A 9,783-nucleotide genomic window follows, 5' to 3' on the forward strand; every position below is an offset into this window, starting at 1 on the left:
ATGGTTAAGTTGCGCTACTAAAAACCTATGAAATACAGTAAAAAAACTTTGTTAAAGGGACGTTACGGTTAAGTTGCGCTACTAAAAACCTATGAAATTCAATGAAAAAACTTTGTTAAAAGGGACGTTATGGTTAAGTTGCGCTACTAAAAACCTATCAAATTTAGTAAAAAAACTTTGTTAAAGGGACGTTATGGTTCAAAGTAAAACCGAAAAACCCCTGAAATTCAGCAGTTATGGTAAGATAAGCAACCATAACTCGCGCCACCGTGCACTGCTAACACTAACACCCAGGACATCAAAGATGACATCACAATGTCACAAATGCTGAGGGCATCACAGAGGCGTTTTAAGAGGATAGAATCGTTATTCCATGTCGAAGGCAGAGGAAAGGTCAAGGAGAATAAGAACAGCAGGAAAGTTAGAGTCAAGATTTGCGCGCATGTCTTCACAGGTGTTCAGGAGAGCAGTTTCCGTGCCTCTGGATGCCTGGAATCCAGATTGATGGTCATGGAGGCAATCAACAAGTTTAGTATGTAGGGTCAATTGGGGAGTGACCAACTTCTCCAAGAGTTTACACAGGAAGGGAAAAATGGAGGAGGGGTGGCGGGTCCAGCAGATGGCTTTTTAAAGAGAGGATGCAAAAGGCAGTGCTTGAGGGATAGAGGGAAAGAGCGATTGGCGAAGGAGTGGTTACAGAAGTCGGCAAGAGCCAGGACGAGAGAGGAGATGTTGACCTTAATGGTTCTAGAAGAGCAGGGGACCACCTGTTTCGAAGAGACCTTCATGGAGCGGACAACTCTATAGAGACCTCACCAGGAGCTATGGGCAGGAGGGAGGAGAGTATGGGGGTGGAGGGAGGGGAGCCACGGGATGCAGGGTAGCAGGAGGGGGGTGGTGGGGAGTGAGGACAGGATGTCCTGAGTTTTAGATGTGAAATGGGAGCCAAGACGGTGCAGAGGGCCTGGGAGGGAAGGATAGAGGTGGAGACTGTGGTGGGATTAACAAGTTCCTTGCAGATTTTGAAAAGTTCAGCCGTGTTGTTAGTGGCTCCAGAGATGCGGGCTTCAATGTCGGCCCTTTTCTTGGAGCGGATAGAGAAACAATATTGCCTTTGTAGCAGGCAACAGGCCAGTTTGTCAGAGGATGAACTTGAGGTCTGCCACTTCCGTTCAGCAACTCTACACTTACATTTCAGTGAAGCTAAATCGGAGTCATACAAGCCATTGCACTTGGAGGCAGGCTTCGGGCGGATACTCATGACAGGGGCAAGGATGTTGAGAGTGTTAGAGATGGAGAGGTGAAGGTTAGCGAGGACACAGTCAGAGGGAGATTCAGAAGCAGGGGTGGGAGGGAAAATTAAAGTGGAGGCAATAGAAGCGTCTGACACTCGCTTCATCGGTCGAATCACAGCAAAGGAGGCTGGCAGTGCGGAAGGCAGCTCAGACAGAGGGCCAAGAGGCCCCAACTGGGAGGAGGGGAGAGAGTGGTCAGACCAGGAAAGGGTGGTGGTGACTGGGTTAGAAATAAGGATGTCTCCAGAGATGAGGGCATCCAGAGTGTGTGACTGGAAGGAAGAATAGTGAGAGAGAGGGAGTCACAGAGGTCCCAGAACCGTGAATTGGCTGATTCAGGAGAGTCGAGGTGGATATTGAGTAGAGGTCAAGAGTAAGGTTGGTCCATTCAGAGAGGGATAGGGCCAGGGGGCCTGTAGATGGAAGCAAGGGTGAGCGAGAGAGTAGGAGAGACCGCAAGTAGGTATGATAGAAGCACTCAGGGAAAATCAGGGTCACTCCACCTCCGGGCCGGTTGGGCCTGGGTTTGGAGAGGCGTTTGTAGTCCTTCGGAAGGAGAGTGTCAAGCACATTGACAGAGCTGGCATTGAACTATGTCTCAGTAAGGCAGAGGACATTGATGTCAGAGTCTTAAAGAAGGAGACAGATGTCGGAGGAGTGTTTGACAGCAGAACAAGCATTCAAAGTAGCTAAGTGAAGCGGATTACCACCTTTCAAAATGTTCTGAGGATGGATACAGGGGCCTGGTACTCCTGTTGGTGGTGGTGGAGAGGTTAGAGAGGGGGAAGGAGTAGCAGGAGAAAGGAGGAGGTTAATGAGAGAGGACAGGTGCGGGTCAAGAAGAAGAGTAGGCTGAGAACCTCGGGCCATGATAGTACCATTGAGATAGACATTCATGATGCACCTAGAGTAAGAGAAGCATGCTAAGAGTACTTCCCATCTAGGTGCCACCATTAATGGGTGTAGAGGAGAGAGGGCAGAGAGTAGAGACTTGAGTGTTTTCTGCCCGACTAGAGCTCCCAAATTAGACTGCTGCGTCAAAGCATGCTACTGTTTATATTTTGCCACTTTCATTTTTGCCTAAGGCTCCTAATCTAGACTGCTGCTTCGAATCTCACTAATGTTTGTACTTTGCTACACTTGCACTGCCTGACTAGGTTTCCTAGTTGAGATTGCTGCTTTACATTCTGCCTGCTTGCATTTAGCCACCTTTGCTTTTTTGGCAGAGTAAGCTTTCCAGTTTAGATTGCTGCTTTGAATCTTGCCTTAGTTTGTATTTCGCCACATTCACTTCTTCCTGACTAGAGCTGCCAGTTTAGAATGCTGCTTCAAAGCATGCCACTGTTTGCATTTCGCCACATTCACTTTTGCCAGACTAAGCATCCCAGTTTAGATTGCTGCTTTGAATCTCACCAATGATTGTGCTTTGCCACACTTGCACTGCCTGACTAGGTTCCCCAGTTGAGATTGCTACTTTAGAACTTGCCTGGTTGCATTTCGCCTCCTTTGCTTTTTTGCCAGACTAAGTCTCCCAATTTAGATTACTGCTGTGAAGATCCTCATTGATTGTGCTCTACCATGCTTGCATTTGACTTGACTCAGACTCCTGATCTAGACTGCTACTTTAAAGCTTGCCACCGTCGGTATTTTGCAGCACTGGCATTTTGCATGACAAGGTTTCCCAATTTAGATTCCTACTTTGAGTCTGGCCAATGTCTATATTTTGAGACCGAGATGCAACCACCACTGAGAGGCTTTTGCCACTGCGAATCCGATATCACTACAAAACCGTAACAAGCTGGGGTTTCCAAGCACCAAGAGACTCCGTGAGTGAGATAAAACCACCACAGATAGGTTTTTACCACTGTGAATTCAATACCACTACAAGGCCCCAACAAAGTGAGCCCAAACTCTCTGGAAACAAAAGCCACATCCCCTCATCACACGCTCCTAGCACTAAGAGGCTTCCATCACAAGAAAACCACAACAGGGAAAAGAAATTAAAAAGAAAACAAAAAAACAGCCCCAACCTTGGAATCCATTCTGCCCCTGAGATAGCTCTGTCCAGGGAACAGCCCAGCCCCTAGATTGCTCTGCCGTGAGATAGCTCAAACCCTAGGACAGCTCAAACCCTGGGACAGCCCCTAAAGCCTAGAATATTTAACGCCCTGAGATAACTCCCGCCCCTGGGATTACTCGCGTCCTTGAGTTAACATCTGCCCCTGCGATAGCACCCACCCGTATGGATAGGACCCACCGCTGGGATAGGTCCCACCCCTAGGACAGGTTCCACCCCTGGAATAGGCTCACTCTGCAGCTGGGATAGGACCACCTCATAAGGTTTCTGGCAGCACTGACATAAGGTTTCAGACAAGGGATAAGTCTGGCACTCGAGAAAAGGCTAGCACCTGGGACAAAGCTAACCCCCAGGATAGGTTTACCCATGGACCGCTTGACACCTGAAACAGTCCAGCCCCTTGGACAGCTCGACCAAGAAGCAGAATTCACACTGAAAACTATTTCCATCTAGAAACCAAACCGAACACTAAAGCACAGCAATGACCTTTCCCTCGAAGCTAAACAATGCACACAGGGAAAATTTGGGGGAACAGCATTCTCCTGCATCATGGCAAAACTGTAGAACTCGCTCCCAAAGGAAATACGAACAACAGAAGATCACCTAAAATTTAAGAAAACTGCTAAAAACATGGCTCTTTAACTCATCGAGCTACATAGGAAAAATCAACAAAAGAAAACTGCCAAGACATCACAATGGAAACAACAAAACAACTGAAACTTGATTAACCAAAACAAGACCGACCAACGAAATGAAACATTTCACCACAAATCACCATAGAATAGTATGAACTTGACAGATCAACATGACTATGGCAGTACAGGACACAGATGAATTTCCACTAACCCTACTAAAACTCTCCAATATCCTGCATACTCATCCTAAAACACTGAACAAAACACGCTCATACCTCTATCGCAGCAAAAACCTAAAACAACGACAAACTGCACACACTCCACAACACCCAACAGGCGACTAAACCAATTACACACAAATCACCCTGACACACTAATTCACCAAACACCATGTAACATCTACCAAATAAAAACAAACCAGCACACTGTGACTGGTTTTTCCCAATTGAAGCTACCAACATCACATTCGAACTAACCAAGCCCTCCCAGGCTCCTTCCTTTTTAGATCCGCCATAGTGCCTCGAGAGCATGAAAATGGCAGCACTGCACGGTAGAAATCACAATAACATAACATAACACGTTGCTTCTCTTGTCTCAGTAAAATTGTGCTTGCCTTGCTTGAATGACGATGTAGACCTGAGAATAAAGATAGTAGGTCTCATAACCAGTACTGTGAGGGGTCAGAAATATGAGACGGACACACAGTTATTGTTTTCTCACAAGCTGACGTTTTATTAAACAAAAAGGTGTGAGACAATGCCTATCTTTCCCTAACCTAACAAGGATATCCCTGTCTAACAAACTAAGGCTAAAGAAAAATGACCTAATGTCCAAAATGTATCTGAACCTCACACTAATATACACAACAGAATTATACAGGAATTAAAATCCAAGGCTCGGGCGATAACATTTGTAAAGGAATGGGGAGCAGTCCAAGATTACCTACAGTCAGACTATATGGAACAATGGTGCCCCATAACATCAAAGTTACAGACATTTTTCATGGATGAGTAGTTCCCCTACAGAATGAAGATATTGCCCTGGGGGAATGAGGGGTGGGGGTGTTGAAGTTTGTTGAATATTATACTGTATTTTAAAATAATAAACACATATTTAAAAAAATTATTATACAGGAATTGTTTGTCTGTTTTAAACTCCACAAAATAACATATAAATTCAAACTCAAAAGTTATAAACATTAATCCTTGTGACCAGGGTTGGATTCCCTTACGCTGGATCAATTCAGGATTCTCTCGAACAAACGTCAATATCAAGACAGTTCTGTTCAATAACAAAGTTCCACTCAATGTAGCATACTTTTGTCCCTCATTACAAGTTTAGTGGTATCTGAGTGGTAAATCCGCCCAGATACCACCAAACTGAATTACTGCTGCTGCCACTTGGTCCGGCGGTTTTACCGCCAGATTACAAGTGGCAGTGCCGGTGTAAATTCCCATTCTTTTGAGTCCATAAGACTCAATGGGGCTCTTTTGGTGGAAGTACCACAACAGTAATTATGTTGCTGTAATTCCGCTCATTTTGCCGATTATTCTGCAGAGAGTTGGATATATACCAATATATTGAAAAATATCATAAAGGCTTTAGTTTAAGAAACGCTTCTGGTTTCAGACAGATACACATAACAGCCCGAATATGGTGAATATGGAGGTGCATTTGTTTAAGCTGTTTGGTTTGGGAACTCTATACTCTTTAGATAAAATGACCCCGGCGGGAATAGAATACCTACAATCAGGCTTGTCAAGGAGACTGTGGCTTCTTGGTGGAGAGAAAATGAAAAAAGATTTCTGGCTACATGTTAAAACCTCTACATGGTACAGCCCTGCACTGAAAATCAACAAGGTGCTGTTTTGAAAGGGCTGTATGGACAATGAAATAATGTTAGTAGGGATCTGTTGTCTGAAACTACACCAGTCTCCTTTTTGGAACTGTAGGAGATGGTACGGCTTGGCCTAGACAAACTAGAAAGATGTAAGAACTGAACAGATATGTTCGATTCCCACCGGTGAGTGTTTCAGCGTTTTAGGGTCTGATGCCCGAGCAAGGGAATTGAGTGGAAGGCTGGCAGAATATTAGGCTAAAGTGGGCAATGGACCTGGCCTATGACATTCCTTGTAAACAGTTGGAGGCCTGGGCTTCAGCAGTGACTTTCAGTAAGGCACATTTCAACCTAGGTCTTGTACAATTAAAGGTGCTTAATCACCTTTACTAGGTAGAATACAAAAGTTGGGGTTGCTGGACTCTGATGTATGTTGGGGTTGTCAAGCTGGGGAGGTGATGCTGCGGAATTGTGGGAGGTTCAGAGACTTCTGGTTAGAGGTATTTGACAGGACTGATTTTGTGAGAGGCAGTAGTTTGGCTAGAGATTCTAAACTAGTCGTCTTTCACATGATGGAAAATACCCTTTGCCTGCTGATACTATGAGATGCTGGATATGTAGGCAACTGAAAGTGGTGAAGCGGCAAATATAGAAGGTGTGGAATATGAGAATATGAGAAAAAGGCAAAAGACAGAAGACTGGATTCAAGAGCTTCTTGAAACTATTAGAAAGTTTATTTTGAACAGTCTGATGGGAGTTGCTTATTCAGACACGTAGTCCTCCTTATATACATGTGTGTGCGAGGACAGGCAGCAATATTACAGTTATAACATAGAGGTAAGCTTGGGATGATTGTGTGTCGTCTGTCTGTGTCTCTGAGTCTTATGCCCAGAATTGCGCTGTCTTTGTTTGTTGTTTTGTGTTATTTTTAGTATCTTGTGGCCCTTGTGTTTTTGACTGGTCAGAGTGATTCATTCTTTTTGGCAAGGGGGAGCATAGGGCCACAAATATGTTTGTGATGAGCTGCTCCGTTGTACTTTCAAGGCTTATTGTGTTTTTCCTCACTTTGTACCTCATACACTGCAATGCAAGATATCTTTTGTTCTATGAACTATAAATATCTAAACAAAAGAAAATGCTCAGGAAAATGAGTTAAATAGTCTTTACGTGCAGCAAAGTTTTTCCAATGTTTCAAAGATAGCCATTTTTACCATTCTCATGGAGTAAGCAATATTTATTTGAATCCTAATGTTGAGAAAGCCCATAATTACCTCGCTCCGACCTTCCCATTGCAGTTGGCAACTTTTTTTGATCCTTCCTCACAGCTAGAAAAGAGAAAAGTAGAGTAATACTCATTAAATTAGGTAAATACCTTTCTGTGTTCGTTCGATAAACCATGTGTGGAGGCACATTGCAAAGACAGCTGAGACAAATACTTATTCACTCCCATAACATCCATCAATATAAAGAGACTCAATTGATTCACCAGTTGGTGGGATACATGCGTGGTTAGATTCTATTACATTCAAATACACATTTATCAGAGAACAAATATCAAAAGATAGTGAACGACAATAATAGTTTACAGGCAATGAATTATTTAATGAATACATGTCGCAAATAGTTTAGGTTGCATACTTGTTAATTACAGTACTCATGACTTCTTTATGCTACTTTAATTATCCAAGAAATTATGTCGGGAGGAGGCGATAGCTGAGGGGTTGAGGGGGTTCTGGGTATGACAAGAAAGTGGACTCCACACATGAATTCTGCTAAGGCTTAAAGCAGGTACACAGAAAGAAGGAAAGCACCGGCTGTGCATTTGAACCACAAATTCATGATATTCCCTTCATGAGACTCCTTGCATTTGCAGATATTTATAACTGGCTAAGATAAAATAAATTTCTGTGCAGAGCGGACCTGGCCTAGCAGTTCGGGCTGGGCTGCTACCATTGGTGGCAGTACCTGACTGATTTGTATATTGCTGGACCACTTTTGCAATGGCGCAGATGGGTTAAACATGGTGGTGTGGAAGGTTGCCCAGAGCAATGCCAGTGGTTCAGATTCATTCAAAACCTTTCACCCATCACTTTAGTGGTTACAAGATAAAATACAGACCATTAAGGGTAAACATTGACAATTTCAGGAGCCTAATGGATCAGAAATACCAAAGATACTAGGTAGGTAACCTGTGCTTGTAACCACATGTAAAAGCAGTGGTCGAAAGAACTAAAGGGTACAACGTTCTTCTACTTTTCTGAAAATTAAGCTATCATTCCCCTCCTATGGGGACTCAAAACTGTGCAGGTATAGCACTGGGACCAGAGTTGTTGAGTAAAGCCCATTGCAGAGGCACCATACAATACTGCACCTGTAGTGATCATCTGATGCCAGCTGTGAAAAACCAGAAGAAGGAGTCGGACTCAACAATGACATTTTCAAGGGTGTTTAATAACTAAAAAGAAAAGGCCTATCTATCCCTATCTATCCCTACTACTAATAGGGATTTCCCCTACTAGACAAAACTAATCTATACCGTTCATCTGTCATCAAAATCAAAATTAGTCCTCAGTCCAAACCTAATTGCCATATGGCCCTGCCACTCTGGAAAAGCAACAACAATATAAGCTAAAGCAATAACCTCTCAGGTTAGGCTTTGTTCGGAAAATGGTCCTTTGGACCTCTCTCTGGAGGTGCTTTTCAGTACGTATAAAAACAGTTCAGAAAATAAATGTTCTCAGCTCTCGGATTAACCTCTTCAGATAGGCGTGTAGGTTTCTGTATAAATCAAATGTCTCAAGTTTGTTTTTGAAGGAATGTTTTTCTTATTCCTTTCCCACCACATTGACCACTTTCTCTCTACTGGTTTAAAATCTTGAACGAGTGCAATTAACTCTCCAGGTTTCCGTCTCCGTATGTTTTTACAAGTGCCACTTATATCTTGGGTGTTCTCCAGGCGTCTCTGACTTCGAGTTTCCTTACCCACTCTTGTTGTATCAGTGTTTCTTGCCAACATTCAGTACGCAGGTTTCTAGGGCTCCCTTAAACCCCCTTGTCAGTTTCTCTCTGATTCGTTCGGCTTGCCTGGTGTGCTCCAGCTGGATGGTGTCCCAGAGGGTATGTTGCCCATCACCCTTCTTCACTTCGTCACCGGCATGTAAGCATCTGCTTCTCGGTTTCTGCCCGACTTTGCATTATCTGCGTACCCAGTGGAGGATTTGTTCCTCTGTCCTGTCCTAGCTTTGGCGTAGTTTCTCAGATCCCAGAACCACCACGGATGCAGTATGGTCATGCTACCAGGTAAGACGGTCCTTACGTCCCCATCTCTTTCTCTGTGTCACCCTTCTGGCGTCTCTACCTTCTTTCCGCCTCTCTCCAACCTACCGCTGGCTCCGGGATGTAGCGCGGCTCTGCCCCCTCCAGTATGCCTGTACGTCAGATGCTCGCCTCTGCTTAAGATTCTTCGTTCACCATTCACGGTTCTTCGCTCCTTTATTCTAGTTGTCATACTTCAAAGGGGTGTGCTGCTTTTTCTCAGTTGCTGAGTTCAAGGGAATGCCAGTATTACATTGAGCCAATGATATAAAAGCAATGCCAGTATTTGTTGGATGCAAAACAGAAGTAACCTCAGTCTCTTCTATTCCCATATATGCAAACAGTATATTCCTCATAGGGAGTTCCTTTTAAGAATGGGAGTCCTTGTCCCCTAGAGGAGGGTCTTGCTTAGCAGGCTCACCTCCTTAGCCTCAAAGGGGGTGGCTCCCCCCTCGAAAGAAGGGACGAGTGGTCTATATTTGTCACGTACCCCTCCTGTTAAGGGAGAGGCTCCCCCATGGTTGGGAAGAGGGAAGCAACTTAAAAAGTCCATGTTTCCAGACAAACAAAATGGTTGGAGATCTAGAAACCATCTTACAACACAGAGCTTTGGAATCTTTGCGA

At 44.1% G+C, this 9,783-nt stretch overlaps 1 protein-coding gene and 1 long non-coding RNA gene across 6 annotated transcripts in view; one reads left to right on the forward strand and one right to left on the reverse strand.

Moving 5' to 3' along the window:
* MAPT (microtubule associated protein tau) overlaps positions 1-9,783 on the reverse strand; it is a 609,480-nt gene that overhangs the window by 251,324 nt on the left and 348,373 nt on the right. For all 5 annotated transcript variants that reach the window (XM_069634100.1, XM_069634099.1, XM_069634098.1 and 2 more), the window contains one exon: positions 7,116-7,169. In XM_069634100.1, the coding sequence (XP_069490201.1) occupies positions 7,116-7,169 (54 nt within the window). The remainder of the gene's footprint in view (positions 1-7,115; positions 7,170-9,783) is intronic.
* LOC138521343 (uncharacterized) overlaps positions 1-9,783 on the forward strand; it is an 82,826-nt gene that overhangs the window by 61,754 nt on the left and 11,289 nt on the right. The window lies entirely within an intron of this gene.

This window comes from Ambystoma mexicanum, chromosome 13 (assembly GCF_040938575.1).
Source record: "Ambystoma mexicanum isolate Mex_15411 chromosome 13, UKY_AmexF1_1, whole genome shotgun sequence".
NCBI lineage: Eukaryota > Metazoa > Chordata > Amphibia > Caudata > Ambystomatidae > Ambystoma > Ambystoma mexicanum.